At 47.9% G+C, this 26845-nt stretch overlaps 1 protein-coding gene across 1 annotated transcript in view; it reads right to left on the reverse strand.

Annotated features, from left to right (window-relative positions):
- The window catches only part of slc28a1 (solute carrier family 28 member 1), a 52850-nt gene that overhangs the window by 20082 nt on the left and 5923 nt on the right, over positions 1-26845 (reverse strand). Inside the window, exons 3-11 of the mRNA XM_085971996.1 lie at positions 25102-25193; positions 18433-18622; positions 17660-17801; positions 15317-15430; positions 10818-10895; positions 5725-5805; positions 4320-4400; positions 3843-3968; positions 2571-2701 (exon numbers count right to left, since the gene is read on the reverse strand). Coding sequence (XP_085828122.1) covers positions 2571-2701; positions 3843-3968; positions 4320-4400; positions 5725-5805; positions 10818-10895; positions 15317-15430; positions 17660-17801; positions 18433-18622; positions 25102-25193 — 1035 coding nt within the window. The remainder of the gene's footprint in view (positions 1-2570; positions 2702-3842; positions 3969-4319; positions 4401-5724; positions 5806-10817; positions 10896-15316; positions 15431-17659; positions 17802-18432; positions 18623-25101; positions 25194-26845) is intronic.

A 26845-nucleotide genomic window follows, 5' to 3' on the forward strand; every position in this document is an offset into this window, starting at 1 on the left:
CTTTCACTCCAACATGTGCTCTTACATGACAATAGATTGAGAAACGGAGCAAATCATAGAGTGATACTGTTGCGTTTGCAAAGATAATCCAGAGGCCGTATGTAGAACTCAACTCATGTTGCTTTTAATGGCTGATGCAACCACACTCTTACAGGCAAAAGCAATCGAATACCTATATCCAATGTCAGATGTAATATAACGATAACAGCACTATCAAACTTCATGTGCTCAGGCCAAGGCAATCGAGAACCTATCCGCAATGTCAGACATAACAGATACAGCGCAGAAGGAGGCCTTTCGGCCCATCGTGCCTGTGCCGGCTCTTTGAACGAGCTCTCCATTTAGTCCCACTCCCCTGCTCTTTCCCCACAGCCCTGCAAATGTTTTCCCTTCCAATATTTATCCAATTCCCTTTTTGAAAGTTACTATTGAATCTGCTTCCACTGCCCTTTCAGGCAGCGCGGGTTCCAGATCACAACAACCCGCTGCATAACTTTTTTTTCCTCCTCTCGCCTCTGGTTCTTTTGCTAATCACCTTAAATCTGTGTCCTCTGGTTACCGACCCTTCTGCCACTGGAAACAGTTTCTCCTTATTTACTCTATCAAAACCCTTCATTATTTTGAACACCTCTATCAAATCTCCTCTTAGCCTTCTCTGGTCTAACGAGAACAACCCCAGCTTCTCCAGTCTATCAACATAACTGAAGTCACGTTCTTTTAAAAGTCGGAATGAATATTGACCCCACTGTGTCAGCCAATGAGTTAGAGGCGGGGGCGGGACTTGTTAGTTTTAATTTACAGAGTCTCTGAACTCATGACCGAAACTTTGGCACAATCTCCCCACTACAGCAGGGTTATTTCTGAGTGGAGAATAGTGCAGGAGATCAGGGGAACTACGCTGGAAATCCAACCCTGGGGCCTTGGCAGCAAGTAGAAGAGTAAGGGCTAGAAATTCAGTAAGGCCCCGCCAGCTTTGCGCCCAGTTACCGCCCAAAGAGGGCTTCTGCGCCAATAGAGGAGTTTGCGCTGATATTCAGCGCAGCGGTAATGGCGGCGGTAGCCGGTAGCGCTGCGCCGGCACCAATGACGTCATCGGTGTGCGCAGTGCCCCGGTTCCGCCCCGATACCGGCCCGACCCCCATATTTAGTTGCGGCTGCCTCTTCCGCAGCGGCCGCAAACAACGTTCTGCAACCGTGGCCGTCCTGCAGCCTTAGTGGCGCTAGTTAAGGCGGAGGTGCGGCCGGCCGCCCCGCCCGCACCTCCTTCCCTGGCCTCCTCCACACCCCCCCCCCCCCCCCCCCCCGCGGCATTGCCGGCTGCTTTCCGCGAGCCCGGCACTTCTCCGTGGTGCCGGGCTCATTTGCCGGCACTATCAAGCGGCGATCTCCCCGTTGCAGGCACCTCCCCCTTAAGAGAAGGAGGAGGCCTGCAGTACCGCAGCCTGCCGCTCCGCAGCGGGTGGCGCAGCGGCACCTACAGCACTGAAATTCAGTTTCAGCGCCCCAAGCGGGGGCGGGCACACCTGGAATAGCGCCCGGTTCCGACTTGGGGCGCAAAAACTGAATTTCTGACGGTCGCAACTGGCTCCGCGCGCAGCGCTAACTTTTGGGCGCAAGCGAGCTGGCGGGGCCTTACTGAATTTCTAGGCCTAAATGTTTCTTCCACGCAATCCGGGCTGGATTTGAAGTTAGTGCACTAAACCTGTAGCACCACCCACTCCTCAACATAGTGGGGTAAAAAATGGAGTCGTGCCCCCTTTGGGGTGCTAACTTGGCCGGGGCGCTACTTTTAGCGACTCGAAAAAATTAGCGCCCCCACGGCCAAAATTCATCGGTAGCGCCTCAAGAGGGAAGCGGGGTGCTACTGGAAGTGCCCCACCTCCCTCTTGGGGCGCTACGAGGGAATATTATGGCGCTACGTGCCGCAGAGCCACGCATTGTGGCGCATCGCGTCGCGGTACTGCAGGCCTTCCTCCCCTTCTTAAAGGGGAGGGGCCTTGTGCAGCGCGACCCGGGGCCCAGCTGTGCCACCAGGGACCGGTGTGCCGGCAAAAGAGCTCGGCACTCAAGAGAAGTGCCGGACTCACGGAGCGCAGCCCGTACACTGCGGGGGGGGGGGGGGCTGGTCAGGAGGCTGGGGACGGCAGCGGAGGCAGGAGCTAGCAGGCGGCCAGCAACAAAAATGGCTGCCTGGCACCTCGCTTTTAATTAGCGCCGCCCCGGCCGCAGGCAGGCCCCCCCCCCCCCCGACCCTGTCGGACATAGCGTCCAGCGGTAAGTCAGGGGGCGCTCCCGAAGATCGTGAGCGGGGCGCTGCACACGGTGATGACGTCATCGCCGACGGCGCAGCACCGCGGGGCGCTAACGGTTACCGCCGCCGCTAACCTCCCGCTGAATTTCGCGGGAAGCGTGGGCGGCGCCGCACCCGGGCGCTAGTTGCTTTGCGCCCCGTTGGCAAAGCAACCGAATTTTTAGGCCAGTATCTTTATATATTAAAAGCAGTCCAAAGCTTCTTGCAGCATGAAACGGACGTTCTGGTCGCAGTCTGAGTCGAGGCTCGTGTTACCCACCCACAATCTATTATCACTCCTTCCTCGTTCATGAACTTGGATTCTTCGAGTTCCGGGTAGCTGAGCTTTGAGAGAGCAAGAGCGCAAGGTGCTGCCATCACAGAGGCTGCTATCAAACTGGATGCGCTAATCTGTAAAGCAAGAGCAGAACGTCACATAGTTGAAGCAGTTGATGGAACAGAAACCGACCAACACAACAGGGTATCTGTCAATTTCTCGACAGCTCGTGGAATGTTTTAAAAAAAACTTTGGAGTTGGGACAGGATTGAAATTAAACCCACCAAATTGGGACACCGGCCTTAAATGAAGAAGTATGCTCTATATAGTCACGGATGCTTTAGACAGATTTACTATTCAATATTGCGGTTTGTTTGGTAAAGTTTGGTGCTGACCGTGTCCTGGGAACTTGTCGGGAAGTGGACCCAGGGTCAGAAGAGGCCTAGGGAAGTACATTTCTTTTGAAAGGTGTCCTTGGGGAAAAGGAGAAACAGGGGTTCTCCAGGCTCCACAAGGAATCCCTGCATGTAGAGGAGAGAATTAGGCTTCTCTAAAGGAACAGACCAAGTGTAAAGACTTTGCTTTGATCTGGAGTTTGGTTACGACTAAATTTGGAAGGCAGAAACACTTGTCTTGCTCACGAGCAAACAGCATATCAGAAATTCATGCAGCTTTTTGGACTATGTAAGAAATATACTTTGAATAAATTGTTTTAAAACTCTTACAGACTGATTCAACCTTGGTTGTTTTATAAGTAATCATACTATTGCTTGTTTCTGTTGCCTTTTGCTTCAGTGTAATCCTAATTCATATAAATAAATCTCACTTGCACCTTTAGCCAGAATGATATGCTCTTTAGTGTTTTTTCTGCTATTGCAGAGGTTTGTAGCGAGTGGTGGGCAATCCATATGGTGCATAACCCATTAGTAAAAGGGTAATTGTTAGTCCAGTGCATGCTACTCCCATTCGTAGGAATATAGGAGCAGGAGGAGGCCATTCAGCCCCTCAAGCCTGTTCCGACATTCAATTAGATCATGGCTGATTTGTGCCTTAACTTGCTTCTGTAACCCTTAATACTCTTGCCTATCAAAAAACTATAAATCTCAGTTTTGACATTTTCAATTGACGCCCCCAGCCTTGACAGCTTTTTGGAGAAGAGTTGCAAATTTCCACAACCCTTTGTGTGAAGGGTTCAGGAGAGGCGACAGTGTATTGCTATAGATAGTGCATTAATAGAGTGGAGAGAGAGAGCCTGAAGCGTAACAGTACACTTACCCCAAAGGAAATGTAGGCTCCAAGTACACTGCCAGCGACCGTGCCAAAACCGCCGGTCATTACAGCATGAATTTCGGACTTGGTCATATCTGCCAAATAGGGTCGAATGAGAAGCGGGGCCTCCGTCTGAAAAGAAATAAATATTGCTTCATTGTTATGTTACACGAACCCTGTCTGGAAAAAAACCTCCGTCTGCCACATGCACAATAAGTTTTAGAAGGTGGATCGATTTTTCTAAACGTTCCTACTCATTGGCTTGTTGTTCCCGACTGACCCAGTGAGTTGGAAGACTTGCTGTGCGTGCAGGGATAGGAATCGCTGACGGGACCTCAAGTCCTCCACTCGAGATTGACTGATTTTGTTGGTTTTCTCGTCAAAGGAGGGTGGGTGGGCGGGGGGGGAGGGGGTGGGGGGTGAGTGAAGGTAGAACGGCTGTCACGTAACCTGAGGAAAAACTGCCTTTGGCCATCTACCTACCTGCCCCACAAAGATATTGCCAGCGATGCTAAGAGTCTCTGTTGCTGATGTGCCCATCGTAACTTGCATCAACCATGAAATCTGATAAAACAACACCAAGTACAATTAAGGATTTTACACAGACAACATATTGAAATGAAATTGGATACAACAATGGTTGATTTCTGTTTAAAACATCAAAATGTTGGTGGGGTGGCACGGTGTGGTGGGGTGGCATGGTGTGGTGGAGTGGCATGGTGTGGTGGGGTGGCACAGTGTGGTGGGGTGGCACGGTGTGGTGGAGTGGCACGGTGTGGTGGGGTGGCACGGTGCGTTGGGGTGGCACGGTGTGGTGGGGTGGCACAGCGTGGTGAGGTGGCACAGTGTGATGGGGTGGCATGGTGCGGTGGGGTGGCATGGTGTGGTGGAGTGGCACAGTGTGGTGGGGTGGCACAGTGTGGTGAGGTGGCATGGTGTGATGGGGTGGCATGGTGCATTGGTGGCACGGTGTGGTGGAGTGGCACGGTGTAGTGGGGTGGCACGGTGTGGTAGGGTGGCATGGTGTGGTGGAGTGGCACGGTGTGGTGGGGTTGCACAGTGTGGTGGGGTGGCACAGTGGTGAGGTGGCACGGTGTGACGGGGTGGCACGGTGTGGTGGGGTGGCATGGTGTGGTGGAGCAGCAGGGAGTGCTACATTACATGGTGGTGGGAGATGGACTTTCCTCCACATTGCCACTGCGTGCTGACTTCTCTTTCTCAGCTGTGCTACCATACGGAAGTGCTGAATAAAGACCTTGCACTCCCATGTGGGAAATGTCCTAATCATTCCACTCGCGTGCAACCTTCCACCATAATGTCACCGGGACAGATGTGGGAGTAGATCATTCCTCGGTACTTTCACTCATGGATCATGGTGTAGCCGGGGTAAAACAATGAGAAATCAGCGGGGGCAGCGTATCAGTACCTTAAATAAAAAGAAAGGGAGGGGACCTCACATTAAATTAAATGAGCAAATATAATAAAAGCGTTTCTTATTCTACCTTATTATTCTCAGCCTTAAAGAAGGCTGAAGGGTGACCTAATAGAGGTCTTTAAAATTATGAAGTGGTTTGATAAGGTAGACTTGATGAAGATGTTTCCAAAACCAAGGGTCATAAATATAAGATAAACGTTAATAAATCCGAGCGGAGAAACGTCTTTACCCAGAGAGTGGTTAGAAGGTGGAACTCGCTATCACAAGGAATAGTTGAGGTGACTAGCACAGATGCATTTAAGGGGAAGCTCGATAAATACATGAGGGAGAAAGGAATAGAAGGATATGCTGATAGGGTGAGATGAAGTAGGGTGGGAGGAGGCTCCTCTGGAGCATAAACACTGGGCCACATGGCCTGCTTATGTGCTGTAAATTCTACGTCATTCTGTGTACCTTAGTAATCAGCCACTGCATCACGCCAAGGTAGTAGAGAATGGACATCACACAGCTGAAGAAAACAACAATCGGCAATACCTGTGGACAGAGAGATGGAACATCACAACAAAGACTGAAGGAGCTAATGCAGCAAACTTACCATGAGGTGAAAGGCAAAGGCTCATTTTTTCTCCACCGATAACTGCAGGACTTGAGCACGTGGCCAAGGCTGACACTCCCGTGCAGTACTGGGGGAGTGCTGCACTGTCGGGGGTGCCTTCCTTCAAGTGAGGCCCTGTAACTGTCATGTAGGCGTCACAGACCTCATTAGGACACGAGCAGCTGAGATCTCCCCGTGTCCTGGCCAGCGCCCAGCCCTCAACCATCCGCAACAAAAAACGGCTTAACCGCTCATTTATCTCATCCCGCAACTCCTCGTTTGAAACTCTCCCATCAGGTTTCCACAGCATTGAAACAGCCCTCATCAAAGTCACAAATGACATCCTATGTGATGTGATAAACTATCCCCCCTCGTCCTTCTCAACCTGTCTGCAGCCCTTTATACAGTTGACCACTCCTTCCTCCTCCAACGCCTCTCCACCATCATCCAGTGGGTGGGACTGCACTCGCCTGGTTCCTTATCTATCTATCCAGTAGTAGCCAGTGAATCACCTGCAATGGCTTCTCTACCCGCTCCCGCACCATTACCTCTGGAGTCCTAAGGATCTAACCTTGACCCCCTCCTATTTCTCATCTACATGCTGCCCCTTGGCGACATCATCCGAAAACACAGCGTCAGTTTCCACACGTACGCTGACGACACCGAGCTCTACCTCACCACTACCTCTCTCGACCCTGCCACCGTCTCTGTGCTGTCAGACTGCTTGTCCGACATCAGTACTGGATGAGTCATAATTTCTTCCAATTAAACATGAGGAAGTCCGAAGCCATTGTCTTCAGTCCCCGCCACAAACTCCATTTTCTCGCCACCGCTTCCTCCTCCCTGGCCACTGCCTCAGGTTGAACCTCGATGTCCTATTTGACCCTGAGCTGAGCTTCTGATTCTGTTCCACCGCTGCTTATCTGCTGCTGAAATCCTCATCCATGCTTTTGTTACTTCCAGACTCGACTATTCCTATTCCCATCCTCGTGTTCAAATCCCTGTAGGGCCTCGTCCCTCCCTAACCTCCTCCGGCCCTACAACTCTCAAAGAACGCTGCGTTCTTCTAAGTCTGGGATTGTGCATTCCCCATTCTCTTCACCCCACCGTTGGTGGCCGTCTAGGCCCCACACTCTGGAATTCCCTCCCTAAATCTTTCCCCCTCGCCACCTCTCTCTCTCCTCCTTCAGAGGCTCCTTAAAACCTACCTCTTTGACCAACTTTAGTCACACATCCTAACACCTCCTTCTTTGGCTCGGTATAAGTTTTTGCTCCTGTGAGGCAGCTTGGGACGTTTTCCTGCGTTAAAGGTGCTAGATAAATGCAAGCTGTTGTTGTTGCTGTATTGTGGGGTCTTGCTGTGTACAAATTAGCTACCTAGATAACAGAGACTTCACTTCAAGATTATTTTGGCAAATCTTGTCACTAAATTCAGGGAAAGATCATGGTGGGGGACGCAAGTGAAATGGCACAGACCAGTCAGCTCTTGGCCTCTTCCAGTTAGCTGGGCGATCGCCCCCTTTTCGTAGCCAAAATGGTAGCACCCATAAAGGGGCAGGACCTACCACTCACAGCTGGCTTGGAGTAAACTTCCCTTCCTTCGACTGTCCAGAGTGAATAATGCAACTGTACTGTTGGATATTCTGCCTTGAATCAGATTTTAAATGTGTGAATTTCTGCACTTATCAAAAGAAGAGATGCCAATAAAGTAAACTTTGGTATCCGGCACCGATGGGACCGGGATGGTGCCGGTTGATTAAAAATTCCGGATAACGGAGAGGTATATCTACCGAGGCTATTTTTAACTCGGCCACTGCGGGAGACTCGGAATCGGCAGCATTTCCTGTTATTGAGGTGTTCGGATCGGAAGAGACTTCCGAAAGCGCCAAGATGCTGAGTAGTGGTAGTTTGGAGAACTACCTCCACTGACTAACTCGGCCACCGCGGGAGACTCGGACTCAGTAACATTTCCGGTTATTGAGGTGTTGTTTTCTGAGTATTAATTTTGCCACTTATTAGAGAATGCCGGATAATTAAGTGCCGTTTAAACAAGAGTTTACTGTACCAGGAATGGAGTTTTTCCCTTTCCAACCTTTTACATCCTGTATCAGCGTCAAGCACCTCCAGGTCAGCTAGAACCTGGGCTAGCTGCAAAGGTTAACTCGCCGCTTGCTTTACTGATCCAAACACGTTAACCTGACTGTGTCTAAGGAGGAGACTTTCTAATATTTAGGTTCGGTGACAGGCTTTCAACCCGAAATGCAGATGTTGCCTGACTGGTTGAGTGTTTGCAGCATTTTCTGCCTTTAGTATTCACTCAGAATTGCAGCCACATCACTTTTAGTATTTAATTCCACTTCAGTCAGATCAGTATTACCGGCCTCCCTGAACGAATGACACTTACATCTGTCACTGAACTGGCCCTGGATCAGCAGCTCTTATTGCTAGGCAATGGGAGTTGTTGCTGAAGTAGATAACAATTTTTTAATTTATCAGAGCAGTAGTATTTTGCTTGCTCTATTTTGCAATATTTTGCAATCCCTGTGCTCGCTGACTCATTAATGGGCCAGAAATTCGGGTCCCCATGGGTGAGTCCGCGCTGTGTACTCACGTGTAGGCCCAATGAAAGTGCTGGTTTCGTGCATGCACTGCGCATGCGCAGGAAACCGGAACTTCCGTTCCCTTCAAGGAACGGGTTCACAGGTTGAACGTGTGCGCCGGAGAGGCAGCGCGTACGCCTGGAACTTCCGTTTTTTTTAACAGGTTTCTCCAGGAGGGTAAGTCTCCAGGAGTTAGACATGTAAAATGCAGGCGCAAGGCTTGCTTTTAACAAGGTAAGTGGTGAATTAAGTAAAATTAAAACATTTTTTCCACAGGTTTATTATTTTTAAATACTTTAAAGAAAGGTAAGTTTATTTTTAGCCCTGTTAAAAACTGTAATTAATTTTTTCAAAAATTTAAATTATTGTTTAAAATAGTTATTTTATGTAATTTATAGTTATTTTAAAAATGTGATTTAAAAAAAAAATGTATTTGAAGTATTAGTTAGGTTTTGGGGCCGATCTCTATTCATAGATTTGACAGGTCTTCCTGTCAAATTTATGAATGGAGATTCCCTGCTACGATTGGCTCTCCATGGCCCACGTGATCCCAGGAGATGCTTCGAACTAACTGCGCCGCTGGGATACGCGAGCAGTGCGCGCCGGCAGCTGGAGGAGGCCCACGATTGGAATCCTACGCGGGCCCACAGCACAACGGCCAGCGCGCTAGGTAAGTGCAGGTCGGAGGCTTGCACCCGCGGGAAGCCCCCGACCCGAATTTCTGGGCCAATGGCTCCCGGTTAAGCAACGCTTCGATTTAAAAATTCTCATCCTTGTTTTCAAATCCCTTCACAGCCTCACCTCTCCCTATCTCTGTAACCTCCTCCAGCCCTACAACCCTCCGAGATCTCTGCGCTCCTCCAATTCTGGCCTCTTGAGCATCCCCGATTTTAATCACTCCACCGTTGGCGGCCGTACCTTCAGTGGGCCCTAATCCCTAAACCTCTCCGCCTCTCTACCTCTCCTCCTTTAAGACGCTCCTTAAAACCTGAAATAAAAACAGAAAATGCCATAAATACTCAGCAGGTCAGGCAGCATCTGTGGAGAGAGAAACAGAGTTAACGTTTCAGGTCGATGACCCTTCGTCAGAACTGGAGAAAAGTTAGAGATTTAACAGAATTTAAACAGAAAGCAATGAAGATGAACAAGGTAAAAGAGACAAACGGAAATCCGGTCGGAGAGAAGAGCAGAACTTCTTTAAGGTGGGCATTCCTGGAGGAGAGGTGGCAGTGAACCAAACACTGATACAAAAGCAAAATACTGCGGATGCCGGAAATCTGAAATCAAAACAAATAATGCTGGAAATACCATGGCAGGCAGCATCTGTAGAGAGAGACAGAGTTAACATTTCAGGTCAATGACCTTTCGTCAGAACTGGAAAAAGGTCCTTAAAACCTACCTCTCACCTGTCCTAATATCTCCTTATGTGGCTCGGTGTCAAATTTTGTTTGATAGCACTCCTGTGAAGTACCTTGGGACGTTTTACTAAGGTAAAGGCACTATAGTTGACATTACCATCACCATCAACACCATTGACCAGAAACTTAACTGGACCAGCCACATAAATACTGTGGCAACAAGAGCAGGTCAGAGGCTGGGTATTCTGCGGCAAGTGTCTCACCTCCAGACTCCCCAAAGCCTTTCCACCATCTACAAGGCACAACTCAGGAGTGTGATGGAATACTCTCCACTTGCCTGGATGAGTGCAGCTCCAACAACACTCAAGAAACTCGACACCATCCAGGACAAAGCAGCCCGTTTGATTGGCACCCCATCCACCACCTTAAACATTCACTCCCTCCACCACCGGCGTACCGTGGCTGCAGTGTGTACCATCTACAAGATGCACTGCAGCAACTCGCCAAGGTTTCTTCGGCAGCACCTCCCAAACCCATGACCTCTACCACTTAGAAGGACAAGTGCAGCAGGCGCATGGGAACACCACCACCTCCAAGTTCCCCTCCAAGTCACACACCATCCTGACTTAGAAGTATATCGGCCGTTCCTTCATCGTCGCTGGGTCAAAATCCTGGAACTCCCTCCCTAACAGCACTGTGGGAGTACCTTCACCACACGGACTGCAGCGGTTCAAGAAGGCAGCTCACCACCACCTTCTCAAGGGCAATTAGGAATGGGCAATAAATGCTGGCCTTGCCAGCAACACCCAGATCCCATAAACGAATAAAAAAATATATATAAACGCCCGTTGTTATTGTTGATAACATCCCATAACACCGTTTATTACAGTATCATTGGAGGGTGCCAAATGATTTTAACCTGACAATTACATCGTAACTATAATTTGGACATGAGACAACATTCACCAGAATATCAGAAAGTACAAGGCTGACCTGAAAGACGAAAATGTTGTTGATCAGTTCATCACCAAACAGAAAGCTGGAGCCTGCTGTCGTGTAATTCAAAAAGGTCTGTCAGAAAAAATAAAAGAGGTAAGAATTACAGCAGGCAAATGTGAGGTTTTTATCTTGAAGTTGTCTCAGAGTTCCTTATAATCCTAATTGAATGAAATGGAATAGCTTTATTCAGGACTAAAACTTAAAGCATATAAAACGGCTCCAAGCAATTCAGCCTCTGCCAACAGCCCATCCTCGGTCCTCTGTCTGGACCTCAAACAGTCTGACTAACTGACACAATCTCAGCTACATTCACCATTTGAATTCTTTTATTAAAAAGTACAGGCCCAGAAAATGGATCACGCCTGAATCCAGCCATGATGCAGTCAGTGTGCCCGCTAATTTTTTTTTGGGGAGCACGGCCCCTTTAAGGAGCTGCGCGGCTCAGTCACATCATCGCGCGTGCGTGGTTTCTCCATTATAACGCCGGGGAGCTGGCTACGGGGAACCTGCAGAACGCTACATGGTGGTGCGGCTTAAAAGGAACATTGGATGCAGTGTATACAGAGACCAGTGTATACAGAGACCAGTGTATACAGGGACCAGTGTATACAGAGACCATTGTATACTCCAGAGACCAGTGTATACAGAGACCAATGTATACAGGGACCAGTGTATACAGAGACCATTGTATACTCCAGAGACCAGTGTATACAGAGACCAATGTATACAGGGACCAGTGTATACAGGGACCAGTGTATACAGAGACCATTGTATACTCCAGAGACCAGTGTATACAGAGACCAATGTATACACGGACCAGTGTATACAGGAACCAGTGTATACAGAGACCAGTGTATACAGAGACCATTGTATACTCCAGAGACCAGTGTATACAGAGACCAATGTATACAGGGACCAGTGTATACAGGGACCAGTGTATACAGAGACCATTGTATACTCCAGAGACCAATGTATACAGAGACCAATGTATACAGGGACCAGTGTATACAGGGACCAGTGTATACAGAGACCATTGTATACTCCAGAGACCAGTGTATACAGAGACCATTGTATACAGGGACCAGTGTATACAGGAACCAGTGTATACAGAGACCAGTGTATACAGGGACCAGTGTATACAGAGACCAGTGTATACAGGGACCAGTGTATACAGGGACCAGTGTATACAGAGACCAGTGTATACTCCAGAGACCAGTGTATACAGAGACCAATGTATACAGGGACCAGTGTATACAGAGACCATTGTATACTCCAGAGACCAGTGTATACAGAGACCAATGTATACAGGGACCAGTGTATACAGGAACCAGTGTATACAGAGACCAGTGTATACTCCAGAGACCAGTGTATACAGAGACCAGTGTATACTCCAGAGACCAGTGTATACAGAGACCAGTGTATACAGAGACCAATGTATACAGAGACCAATGTATACTCCAGAGACCAGTGTATACAGAGACCATTGTATACAGGGACCAGTGTATACAGGAACCAGTGTATACAGAGACCAGTGCATACAGGGACCAGTGTATACAGAGACCAGTGTATACAGGGACCAGTGTATACAGGGACCAGTGTATACAGAGACCAGTGTATACTCCAGAGACCAGTGTATACAGAGACCAATGTATACAGGGACCAGTGTATACAGGGACCAGTGTATACTCCAGAGACCAGTGTATACAGAGACCAATGTATACAAGGACCAGTGTATACAGGGACCAGTGTACACAGAGACCAATGTATACTCCAGAGACCAGTGTATACAGAGACCAATGTATACAGGGACCAGTGTATACAGGGACCAGTGTATACAGAGACAATTGTATACTCCAGAGACCAGTGTATACAGAGACCAATGTATACAGGGACCAGTGTAAACAGGAACCAGTGTATACAGAGACCAGTGTATACTCCAGAGACCAGTGTATACAGAGACCAGTGTATACTCCAGAGACCAGTGTATACAGAGACCAGTGTATACTCCAGAGACCAGTGTATACAGAGACCAGTGTATACTCCAGAGACCAGTGTATACAGGAACCAGTGTATACAGAGACCAGTGTATACTCCAGAGACCAGTGTATACTCCAGAGACCAGTGTATACAGAGACCAGTGTATACTCCAGAGACCAGAGTGTACTCCAGAGACCAGTGTATACTCCAGAGACCAGTGTATACAGAGACCAGTGTATACTCCAGAGACCAGAGTGTACTCCAGAGACCAGTGTATACTCCAGAGACCAGTGTATACAGAGACCAGTGTATACTCCAGAGACCAGTGTATACAGAGACCAGTGTATACTCCAGAGACCAGTGTATACAGAGACCAGTGTATACTCCAGAGACCAGAGTGTACTCCAGAGACCAGTGTATACTCCAGAGACCAGTGTATACAGAGACCAGTGTATAATCCAGAGACCAGTGTATACTTCAGAGACCAGTGTATACAGAGACCAGTGTATACTCCAGAGACCAGTTTATACAGAGACCAGTGTATACAGAGACCAGTGTATAGTCCAGAGACCAGTGTATACAGGGACCAGTGTATACAGGGACCAGTGTAATCAGAGACCAGTGTACACAGAGACCAGTGTATACTCCAGAGACCAGTGTATACAGAGACCAGTGTATACAGGGACCAGTGTATACAGAGACCAGTGTACACAGAGACCAGTGTATACTCCAGAGACCAGTGTACACAGAGACCAGTGTATACTCCAGAGACCAGTGTATACAGAGACCAGTGTATACTCCAGAGACCAGTGTACTCCAGAGACCAGTGTATACAGAGACCAGTGTATACAGAGACCAGTGTATACTCCAGAGACCAGTGTATACTCCAGAGACCAGTGTATACAGAGACCAGTGTATACTCCGGAGACCAGTTTATACAGAGACCAGTGTATACAGAGACCAGTGTATACTCCAGAGACCAGTTTATACAGAGATCAGCGTATACAGAGACCAGTGTATACTCCAGAGACCAGTGTATACTCCAGAGGCACGTGTATACTCCAGAGACCAGTGTATACTCCAGAGACCAGTGTATACTCCAGAGACCAGTGTATACAGAGACCAGTGTTTACTCCAGAGACCAGTGTTTACTCCAGAGACCAGTGTATACTCCAGAGACCAGTGTATACTCCAGAAACCAGTGTATACAGAGACCAGTTTATGCTCCAGAGACCAGTGTATACAGAGACCAGTGTATACTCCAGAGACCAGTGTATACTCCAGAGACCAGTGTATACTCCAGATACCAGTGTATACTCCAGAGACCAGTGTATACTCCAGAGACCAGTGTAGACTCCAGAAACCAGTGTATACTCCAGAGACCAGTCTATACTCCAGAGACCAGTGTATACTCCAGAGACCAGTGTATACTCCAGAGACCATTATATACTCCAGAGACCAGTGTATACAGAGACCAGTATATACTCCAGAGACCAGTGTATACAGAGACCAGTGTATACTCCAGAGACCAGTGTATACAGAGACCAGTGCATACAGAGACCAATGTATACAGGGACCAGTGTATACAGGGACCAGTGTATACAGAGACCAATGTATACAGAGACCAGTGTATACAGAGACCAATGTATATAGAGACCAGTGTATACTCCAGAGACCAGTGTATACTCCAGAGACCAGTGTATACAGAGACCAGTGTATACAGGGACCAGTGTATACAGTGACTAGTGTATACAGAGACCAGTGTATACAGGGACCAGTATATACAGGGACCAGTGTATACAGAAACCAGTGTATACAGGGACCAGTGTATACAGGGACCAGTGTATACAGTGACCAGTGTATATAGAGACCAGTGTATACAGAGACCAGTGTATACAGGGACCAGTGTATACAGTGACCAGTGTATACAGAGACCAGTGTATACAGAGACCAGTGTATACAGAGACCAGTGTATACAGTAACTTGTGTATACAGAGACCAGTGTATACAGTGACCAGTGTACACAGAGACCCCAGTGTATACAGAGACCAGTGTATACAGTGACTAGTGTATACAGAGACCAGTGTATACAGAGACCAGTGTATACAGTGACCAGTGTATACAGGGACCAGTGTATACAGAGACCAGTGTATACAGTGACCAGTGTATACAGAGACCAGTGTATACAGTGACCAGTGCATACAGAGACCAATGTATACAGAGACCAGTGTATACAGAGACCAGTGTATACAGAGACCAGTGTAGACAGTGACCAGTGTATACAGAGACCAGTGTATACAGTGACCATTAATACAGAGACCAGTGTATACAGTGACCAGTGTATACAGAGACCAGTGTATACAGTGACCAGTGTATACAGAGACCAGTGTGCAAGGAAAGTGCAAAATTACTTTCCGAAGATTTGTTCTTTAAAAAACTGCCTTTAGAGGAGGCTGCATCCTATTCTTGCTCACTACCCGCACACCCCATCTATATCCTATTCCCTTGGATCGTACCTGAATTTGTCCGCCAAGCCAGTTGAATGCCGCAAATCCAGGTTCCGTCCTGATGATGAAGATGCCAAGAACAAATTGCATGCCCAGCCCCATAAACAGTGCTCTCCAGGACACCTGAGCAGTGGGAAGTGACAGTTAGCATACAAGAGAACAACAGACACTAGAACAATGGCATAGATCTAAAATATTGCAAAACCCTCACTGCATCACACTCGAACCATATTGGCACACCTGCTTTGGGACTTACCCTACTTGTTTAGGGTGAAGTGTGCTGCCAATGTTTGGTATTCACATTTTGTGGGGGATGTTGTCAACATTGCTGACCAGTCTGATCATAGAATCATAGATTAATAGAATGATACAGCACAGAAAGAGGCCATTTGGCCCATCGTGCCTGTTATGGCTCTTTGAAAGAGCTATCCAATTATACCCACTCCCCAATCTTTCCCCACAGCCCTGCAAATTTTTCACCTTCAAGTATTTATCCAATTTCCTTTTGAAAGTTATTATTGAATCTGCTTCCACCGCCCTTTCAGGATGTGCATTCCGGATCATGACAACTCGCTGTGTAAAAAGGTTTCTCTTTATCTCCCCCCCTGGTTTTTTTGTCAATTAACTTAAATCTGTGTCCTCTGGTTACCGACCCTCCTGCCAGTGGAAACAGTTTCTCCTTATTTACTCTATCAAAACCCCTCACAATTTTGAACACCTCTATCAAATCTCCTCTTAACCTTTTCTGCTCTAAGGAGAACAACCCCAGCTTCTCCAGTCTCTCCACATAACTGAAGTCCCTCATGCCTGGTACCATTCTGGTAAATCTCCTCTGCACTCTCGCCAAGGCCTTGACATCCTTCCTAAAGTGTGGTGCCCAGAATTGGACACAATACTCCAGCTGAGGCCTAGCCAGTGTTTTATAAAGGTTTAGCAATAACTTCCTTGCTTTTGTACTCGATGCCCCTATTTATAAAGCCCAGGATCCCGTATGCCTTTTTAACAGCCTTCTCGACTTGTCCTGCCTCCTTCAAAGATTTGTGTACGTACACCCCTGGGTTTCTCTCTTCCCGTTTTCCAGCATAAATGGGACAACTGGCTGGAAATTTTCAGGCAGACCTAGAAACAGGGGGGGAGTCTAACTGCCCTTGCACCTTGGGATCCGACACTGGTTGGTGGAACCCATTTGCAATCTTCAGTACCAATGGGAAGAGTGTCTGCTGTGCACACTCCTCCCATTGGCCCCAGGCTTGGAGCAGCCTAACCAGCAGTCATTAAAGGGCTGCTGCAGGTAGCAAAGGATGTCTTGCTGCAGGTAGCAAAGGGCCTTGGTGAGACCACACCTTGAGTATTGTGTGCAGTTTTGGTCGCCTTATCTGAGGAAGGATGTTCTTGCCATGGAGGGAGTACAGCGAAGATTCACCAGGCTGATACCTGGGATGGCAGGAATGACGTATGAGGAGAGATTGGGTCAATTGGGCTTATACTCGCTGGAGTTTAGAAGAATGAGAGGGGATCTCATTGAAACTTATAAAATTCTAACAGGACTAGACAGACTAGATGCAGGAAGGATGTTCCTGATGGCGGGGGAGTCCAGAACCAGGGGTCACAGTCTAAAGATAAGGGGTAAGCCATTTAGGACAGAGATGAGGAGGAATTTCTTCACCCAGAGAGTGGTGAACCTGTGGAATTCTCTGCCACAAAAGGCAGTTGAGGCCAATTCATTAAATATATTCAAGAAGGAGTTAGATATATTTCTTAAGGCTAAAGGGATGAAGGGATATGGAGAGAAGGCAGGGACAGAGTACTGAATTTGGATGATTAGCCATGATCTCATTAAATGGCAGAACAGGCTTGAGGGGCCGAATGGCCTACTCCTGCTCCTATCTTCTATGTTTCTAGGCCGCTCAAACAGTTAAGCTTTAAGGGTACGAGTGATTTTTTTAGGGGAGTCCGTTGCAGGGGGTGGGGGGGATTAATGATTCTCCTGGCCACTCCAAATTCGACCCCCACCAATCCCAACCCTTTGCTGGGATCATTCTCCACCCGGCAGCTAGATTGTCAGCCCTCTCCAATAAGCGAGGTGCTCGGACTGCGCGATGGTATGGAAATAAAGGGCTGACCGTGAAAATTGGCCGGGCCCGCTCGCTTCAACCCTGCCCGCCTTGCCCCAGCCTCCCCCTCACCCATCGCCCTCCCCCCACCTCCCCCACCACGCTTTGGGCGGGTGTTGGAAATGGGCCTTGGCGGCCTCCCGACTCGGTTGCTTCCCCTCCCCCTCCGACTGCCGTGACAGGACCTCGCCGATCCAGGTTGCATTTGGCGGAAGGCCGCGGAGACGAGGTGACTCACCGCCCCAGGCTTTTTGGAGAAGATAAAGAGTAGGAAGATGAAAACGCAGAATCCTCCGAAGGAGATCAGCTGCTCCGGCCTTTTTGCCGTGTCAATGGCAAGCCAGGCGACCAATCCCGCCAATGCCAGCAAGCCAAGTATCCTGACAGAAACAAACAGGAATAAAGTCAACATACGTCAGCCCATTTATTTATTTTAAATCATTTTGTTTAACAGTTTATAGAGTTGAGGTGAGATGTTGTGAGGGTTTAGCTTGTTCTGGAGAGTGCACCAACTTTGAGTGAAGTGCTTTATATTTTACAGAGTTCCGTTAAAGTGTCAGCCAGTGGTTCAGTGGGCAGCACCCTCGCCTCTGAGTCAGAAGGTTGTGGGTTCACAGTTCCACTCCAGAGACTTGAGCACAAACTTCTCAAGCTGACACTCCAGTGCGGTGCTGAGGGAGTGCTGCTCTGTTGGAGGTGCTGCCTTTCGGAGGAGACATTAAACCGAGGCCCCGTCTGCTCTCTCAGGCGGACTTTAAGGATCCTGTGGCACTATTCGAAGAAGAGCAGGAAAATTCTCCCTGGTGACCTGTCCAATATTTATCCCTCAACCAACATCATGAAAACAGATTATCTTCATTGGCTGTAAAGCACTTTGATCCTGAGGTTATGAAAGGTGCTGTATAATGTTTAACTCATCCTGCGGTATCAAAGCAAATCCTACAAGACAAATATCTAAACGCCAGAAGGAATAGCAGCTCTAGTGTGCGGCCTGAGTTGAAAATGACTTACCATTTAAACCACTTCGCGTACTTCTGGAGGAAGGAAATCACTGGGCTGAAGAGTTGAGTGATCTGTTTCCCCAGATACTTTTTTATGACTTCATAAATCACAAAGAAAGTAACCACGCAGGTCATTATGAGGAGAGCGAGGGCTCGTTGAAGGTTGAGTACACAGGCAGTGATGAGGAATCCAAGAAAGGCTGGGTTGGGGAGAAACAAACAAACGATTAGCTGATTTTATTTTTATTTATGGGCATAAAATTACAAAGCGGTATTAATAGTATACGTGAATGGGCGAAACTGTGGCACATGGATTTTAATGTAGGTAAGTGTGAGGTCGTCTGCTTTGGATCAAAAAAGGATAGAGTACGTGATGTGCCTCAATAAATCCAAGACTCGATGTTAGCGAAACAAAACAAGGCTTTTATTGACTTAGAAGGTAACACACAGAGGAGAGGTATCTTCCATCCAGAGGTCTGCCGTACTGGATGTGATGCAGGCTGGGCCAGCTTACATAGGGGCCAGGTATGGGCGGGGCCCTACACACAGTACAATACAATGGTGAGGAAACGGAACTGAGGTAAGGGAAATGAAACTGAAACCAACCACAGTCACAGGCAGAGAATACCAATGAGTGATGAATGGAATATTTCATCACAGTACGGTACTTTCTAAATGGTGAAAAGCTAGAAACAGTGGAGGTCCAAAGAGACTTGGGGGTTCAGGTACGTAGATCATGGCCCAGAAATTCGGGTCGGGGGCTTCCCGCGGGTGCAAGCCCCCGACTGCACTTACCTAGCGCGCCGGCCGTTGAGGTGTGGGCCCCCATGGAATTGCGATTCGGGGCCTTCTCCAACTGCCGGCGCTCAGTGCTTGCGTATCCCAGTGGCGCAGTTAGTTCGAAGCGTCCCCTGGGATCACGTGGGCCATGGAAAGCCAATGGTAGCAGGGAATGCTTCATTCATAAAATTGACAAGAAGAGCTGTCAAAACTATAAATACTATAAGCCCCAAAACATCACTAAAACTTCAAATAATTTTTTTTTAAATCACATTTTTAAAATAACTATAAATTACATAAAATAACTATTTTAAACAATAATTTAAATTTTTGAAAAAATTTATTACATTTTCTAACGGGGCTAAAAATAAACTTACCTTTCTTTAAAGTATTTAAAAATAATAAACCTGTGGAAATTTTTTTTAAATTTTACTTAATTCACCACTTACCTTGTTAAAAGCAGGCCTTGCGCCTGCTTTTTAAAAGTGTAACTCCTGGAGACTTACCCTCTCGGAGAAATCTGCAAAAAAACGTAAGTTCCAGGCGTACGCGCTGCCTCTCTGGCGCACGCGTTCGATCTCTGAACCCCTTCCTTTAAGGGAATGGAAGTGCCGGTTTCCCGCGCATGCGCAGTGCATGCACGAAACCGGCACTTCCGTTGGGCCTACGGGTGAGTACCCCGTGCGTACTCACCCGTGGAGACCCAAATTTCTGGGCCCATGAAAATGTCATGAACAGGTACAGAAAATAATCAAAAAGGCTAATGGAATCCTGGCCTGTATAACTAGAGGACTAGAATACAAGGGGGTAGAAGTTATGCTACAGCTGTACAAAGCCCTGGTTAGACCACACCTGGAGCACTGTGAGCAGTTCTGGGCACCACACCTTAGGAAGGATATACTGGCCTTGGAGGGAGTGCAGCGTAGGTTTACCAGAATGATACCCGGACTTCAAGGGTTAAGTTACGAGGAGAGATTACACAAATTAGGGTTGTATCCCCTGGAATTTAGACGGTTAAGGGGTGATCTGATCGAAGTTTTCAAGATATTAAGGGGAACAGATAGGATAGATAGAGAGAAACTATTTCTGCTGGTTGGGGAGTCTAGGACTAGGGGGCATAGTCTAAAAATTAGAGCCAGACCTTTCAGGAGTGAAATTAGAAAACACTTCTACACACAAAGGGTGGTAGAAGTTTGGAACTCTCTTCTGCAAATGGCAGTTGATGTTAGATTAATTGTTAATTTTAAATCTGAGATTGATAGCTTTTTGTTAACTAAAGGTATTAAGGGATATGGGCCAAAGGCGGGTATATGGAGTTAGGTCGCAGGTCAGCCATGATCTCACTGAATGGAGGAACAGGCTCGAGGGGCTGAATGGCCTCCTCTTGTTCCTATGTTCTTTTTTGCAACCAACAATGTTTGGGCTTTCATTGACATGAAACATTGGCCCCCCATTTTAAAGGGGGATGGGCACGGAGTGCTTCAGCCCTGAAGCGTTGGGGGGGGGTGGGTGGGGGGGAGGGGACAACCCAGGGGGTCTGGGGATGTGGAAGCCAGGCCGATCTTAAACATTAGTTAGGCCTTAGCTGGAGTATTGTGCTCAACTCTGGGCACCACACTTTAGGAAGGATGTCAAGGCCTTGGAGAGGGTGCAGAGGAGATTTACTAGAATGGTACCAGGGATGAGGAATTTCACTTCTGTGGAGAGACTGGAGAAGATGGGATTGTTCTCCTCAGAGCAGAGAAGGCTTTTGGGGAGATTTAATTGTGTTCAAAATCGTGAAGGGTTTTGATAGAGTAAATAAGGAGAGACTGTTTCCAAGGGCAGAAGGGTCGGCAACCAGAGGACACAGATTGAAGTTAGTCAACAAATGAACCAGAGGCGACATGAGGAAAATATTTTTTATGCAGTGAGTTGTTGTGATCAGGAATGCTCCTCTTGAAAGGACGGTGGAAGCAGATTCAATAATAACTGTCAAAAGGCAATTGGGTAAATACTTGAAAAGGAAAGATTTACAGGGTTATGGGGAAAGAGCGGGGCAGTGGGACTAAAAGATATATAAATGCAAGTCTTTCTTTTCTTCATAGAACTGGTACAGGTACAATGGGCCGAATGTCCTCTTCTGTGCTGTATCATTTTATGATTCTAACGGTCGGGTCTCATTTCCATAAATGGCTCTGGAGGCCATCGGGGAAGGGAGGCCTCAGGCTTCCTTGTGGGCCAGGAGGAGATCAACCTGAAATTAAATTTTCTGACACCTGCCTGGGCCTCTTCTGGCCCACAAAGTTACTCTCTGTCAGGTCTGTCCTGACGGGGAAGCCATCACTGCTCCACCCCCCCCGCCCCGCTCAGGGCCTCTGACTAATGTCGTAGTCATCGGCACCCGATCTACATATTTAAAGAAGGGTCCCGCTTCCTACCTGCGGAAGTCCCGCTCGCCTGCTCAACAGGTCGAAACCGGGCGGGAAGGCAGAGGGGGTTAAGTGACTGCCCTCGCCCAGAGACCAGTCGAACTCCTACAGAATCTCAGCTCAGGGCCATTATCTGTATTTAATATAGTTTTTAATGTGAGGCAGTCCAGGTTGTGTTGTGCTCCAACATTAGAGGAACATATCCCACCGCACCATTCCATTTTCCATTCTAGTCATCCTCACAGCCATTCTGAGTCAGGCCTGCCTACTTAGTCCAAATGTGGACCAAATTTGGGGCAGATTGTAGTACAGACATACACCTACTGAGATAAGAACATAAGAACATAAGAAATAGGAGCAGGAGTCGGCCATTCGGCCCCTCGAGCCTGCTCCGCCATCCAATAAGATCATGGCTGATCTTCTACCTCACCTCCACTTCCCTGCACTATCCCCATATCCCTTGCTTCCCATAGAGTCCAAAAATCTATCGATCTCTGTCTTGAATATACTCAGCGACTGAGCCTCCACAGCCCTCTGGGGTAGAGAATTCCAAAGATTCACCACCCTCTGAGTGAAGAAATGTCTCCTCCTCTCAGTCCTAAATGGCCGACCCCTTATTCTGAGACTGTGACCCCTGGTTCTAGACTCCCCAGCCAGGTGAAACAACCTCTCAGCATCTGCCCTGTGAAGCCCTGTAAGAATTTTATACATTTCAATGCGATCACCGCTCATTATTCTAAACTCCAGAGAGTATAGACCCAATCTACTCAATCTCTCCTCATAGGACAGCCCTCTCATCCCAGGGATCTAGTTTTACACAGGATTACATAGAATATACGATACAGAAACAGGCCATCCGGCCCAACCAGTCCATGCCGGCATTTATGCTCCACACGAGCCTCCTCCCGTCTTTCCTCATCTAAATCTTTCAGCGTAACCCTCTATTCCCTTCCTCATCTCAGTCCTAAATGGTCGACCTCAATTCTGAGACTGTGACCCCTGGTTCTAGGCTCCCCAGCCAGGGGAAACATCCTCCCTGCATCTACCCTGTCAAGCCCTGTAAGAATTTTGTATGTTTCAATGAGATCACCTCTCATTATTCTAAACTCTAGAGAATATAGGCCTAGTCTACTCAATCTCTCCTCATAGGACAATCCCCCCATCCCAGGAACCAGTCTGGTGAACCTTCGTTGCACTCCCTCTATGGCAAGTATATCCTTCCTTAGGCAAGGAGACCAAAACTGTGCACAGTGACCAAATCTGAGTGTTAAGACTGCCACAGATTATAGTTGGTAACGAAGCTAAACCTTCACTTTATCAGTGGCAGGAGGATTTGAGAAGGAGGAACTGAACTGAAAGAAATCAGTATTTGTAGGGAAATGGTGTTCGGGAAATTGACGGGATTGAAGGCCGATAAATCCCCAGGGCCTGATAATCTACATCCTAGGGTACTTAAGGAAGTGGCCCTAGAAATAGTAGATGCATTACTGGTCATCTTCCAAAATTCTATAGACTCTGGAACAGTTCCCATGGATTGGAGGGTAGCTAATGTTACCCCACTATTCAAAAATGGTGGTAGAGAGAAAATGGGGAATTATAGACCGGTAAGTCTGACATTGGTAGTGGGGAAAATGCTAGAGTCCATTATAAAAGATGTAATAGCAGAGCACTTGGAAAACAGTGACAGGATCGGACAAAGTCAACATGGATTTACAAAAGGTAAATCGTGCTTGACTAATCTACTGGAATTTTTTGAGGATGTAACTGGTAGAATAGATAAGGGAGAACCAGTGGATGTGGTGTATTTGGACTTTCAGGGTACTGAATTTGGATGATCAACCATGATCTCATTGAATGGCGGAGCAGGCTCGAGGGACCGAATGGCCTACTCCTGCTCCTATCTTAGAGTCATAGAGTCATAGAGTAATACAGCACGGATAGAGGCCCTTCGGCCCATCGTGTCCATGCCGGCCATCAAGCCCTGTCTAATCTAATCCCATATTCCAGCATTTGGCCCGTAGCCTTGTATGCTATGGCATTTCAAATGCTCATCCAAATGCTTCTTAAATGTTGTGAGGGTTTCTGCCTCCACAACCCTTTCAGGCAGTGAGTTCCAGACTCCAACCACCCTCTGGGTGAAAAAGTTCTTTCTCAAATCCCCTCTAAACCTCCCGCCCTTTACCTTGAATCTATGCCCCCTAGTTATTGACCCCTCTACTAAGGGGAAAAGCTCCTCAGCATCCATCCTATCTATGCCCCTCACAATTTTGTACACCTCAATCATGTCCCCCCTCAGCCTCCTCTGCTCCAAGGAAAACAAACCCAATCTGCCCAGTCTCTCTTCATAGCTGAAGCGCTCCAGCCCTGGTAACATCCTGGTGAACCTCCTCTGCACCCTCTCTAACGCGATCACATCTTTCCTGTAGTGTGGCGACCAGAACTGCACACAGTATTCCAGCTGTGGCCTAACCAGTGTTTTATACAGCTCCATCATAACCTCCTTGCTCTTATATTCTATGCCTCGGCTAATGAAGGCAAGTATCCCATATGCCTTTTTTACCACCTTATCCACCTGTTCCGCCGCCTTCAGGGATCTGTGTACCTGCACACCCAGATCCCTCTGACCCTCCGTCTTGCCTAGGGTCTTTCCCTTCATTGTGTATTCCCTTGCCTTGTTAGACCCCCCAAAGTGCATCACCTCGCACTTTTCCGGGTTAAATTCCATTTGCCACTGTTCCGCCCATCTGACCAACCCATCTATATCGTTCTGCAGACTGAGGCTACCCTCCTCGCTATTTACCACCCTACCAATTTTAGTATCATCCGCGAATTTACTGATCATACCCTTTACATTCATATCCAAGTCATTAATGTAGACCACAAACAGCAAGGGACCCAGCACCGATCCCTGTGGTACCCCACTGGCCACAGGTTTCCAGTCACAAAAACAACCTTCGACCATCACCCTCTGCCTTCTGCCACTAAGCCAGTTTTGTATCCAATGTGCCAAGGCACCCTGGATTCCATGGGCTCTTACCTTCTTGACCAGTCTCCTGTGCGGGACTTTATCGAAGGCCTTACTGAAATCCATGTATACCACATCCACTGCGTTACCCTCATCCACACACCTAGTCACCCCCTCAAAAAATTCAATCAAATTAGTCAGACATGATCTTCCCTTGACAAAGCCATGTTGACTATCCCTGATTAATCCTTGCCTCTCCAAGTGGAGACAAATTTTGTCCCTCAGGATTTTTTCCAGTAATTTTCCTACCACTGATGTTAGGCTCACTGGCCTGTAGTTCCCCGGTTTTTCCCTACTACCCTTCTTGAATAATGGTACTACATTAGCGGTTCTCCAGTCCTCTGGCACATCCCCTGTGGCCATAGAAACATCCTTCTATGTTTCTATGATTTAAACCCAGGTCCTAGAGGGGAAGATAAATGCTAAACTGTGCCGTCCTGTGCCCTCAATCAATAACTCTTACCTGCAAGGAAGATGCTGATGATGACGTGTTTGATTATGGTGGCATGGGCTTCGTATGCCAACTTTGCTCCCGAGACAGACTGAGATATTTTGCTGGAAAAGAGAAACATAAACATTTCAACTCACTGCTCCGAGTAAAGATTTCCGGATTATTCCATGAGCCCTTTCCCCCCCCAACTGAGCAGTTGAGTCTAACGTTTGAGTTGCTCTATTGAACTGACGTTTGGTCTCTTGGAATCAGGTCAATGTATCTGATGGGCCTTCAATAACCACAAAACTAGGAGTTATAGACTTAATAGTCTTCCAACGTGAGATGGACCGCATGGTTGACGAGAATAAACTACAAGCTACCTACCCCTATCTGGACAATGTCACTATCTGCGGGCACAACCAGCAAGACCACGATCTAAATCTTGCGAGATTTTTAAAAACTGCCCTAAAGCTGAATCTAACCTACAACGAAGACAAATGTGTCTTCAACACAACCCGTCTCTGTATCCTCGGCTGTGTGGTGGAAGATGGGGTAATTGGACCGGACCCTGACCGATTACGCCCCCTAAAGGAACTGCCCCTGCCACACAATCCCAAAGCTTTAAAAAGGTGCCTGGGATTTTTTTCGTATTATGACCAATGGGTGCCCAATTACTCTGATAAGGCCCGACCCCTCATTAAATCGACGTCCTTCCCACTATCAGCTGAAGCTCAGGAGGCTTTCACCAGTATTAAACAGGACATTGAAAGGGCTGCAGTGTGTGCAGTGGACGAATGCATTCCCTTTCAAGTCGAAAGCGATGCGTCAGACTTTGCCTTAGCTGCGACCCTCAATCAGGCTGGGAGACCTGTGGCCTTCTTCTCCCGAACCCTTCAGGGACCTGAAATCAGGCACTCTTCTGTCGAGAAGGAGGCACAGGCTATAGTGGAGGCAGTGCGGCACTGGAGACACTACCTAGCCGGCAAACGTTTCACCCTGTTCACCGACCAGCGGTCGGTGGCTTTCATGTTTAATAACAAACAAAGGGGGAAAATCAAGAATGACAAAATACTCAGGTGGAGGATCGAACTATCCACGTTCGACTATGATATTATGTACAGGCCGGGAGCCCTTAATGAACCCCCAGACGCCCTATTGCGGGGAATGTGTGCCAGCATTCATACGGACAAATTACAGGGTCTCCACAACGACCTCTGTCACCCAGGGGTCACCCGACTATACCATTTTATAAAGTCCCGCAATCTGCCCCACTCCATCGAGGAGGTCAGGGCAATGACCAGAGCCTGCCGCATCTGTGCGGAATGCAAGCCTCGTTTCTACAGGCCTGACCGTGCACACCTTTCAAAGCCACACGGCCATTCGAGCGCCTAAGTCTGGACTTCAAGGGACCCCTTCCCTCTGCCGACCGTAACGTATACTTCCTCAATATCATTGATGAATATTCCCGCTTCCCCTTCGCCATTCCCTGCCCAGACATGACCAGTGCCACGGTCATCAAGTGTCTCTGTAATCTATTCTGCATGTTTGGCATGCCGAACTACATACACAGCGATAGGGGGACGTCATTCATGAGTGATGAGCTGCGCCAGTTCTTGCTCTCGAAGGGGATAGCCACTAGCAGAACCACTAGCTACAACCCCTGGGGTAATGGGCAAGTGGAAAGGGAGAATGCTACTGTTTGGAAGGCTGTCACGTTAGCCTTAAAGTCAAAAGGCCTTCCGACCTCCCGCTGGCAGGAAGTCCTCCCAGACGT

This window comes from Somniosus microcephalus, chromosome 32 (genome assembly GCF_052327205.1).
Source record: "Somniosus microcephalus isolate GS21.2 chromosome 32, FLI_Smic_1.0, whole genome shotgun sequence".
Lineage (NCBI taxonomy): Eukaryota > Metazoa > Chordata > Chondrichthyes > Squaliformes > Somniosidae > Somniosus > Somniosus microcephalus.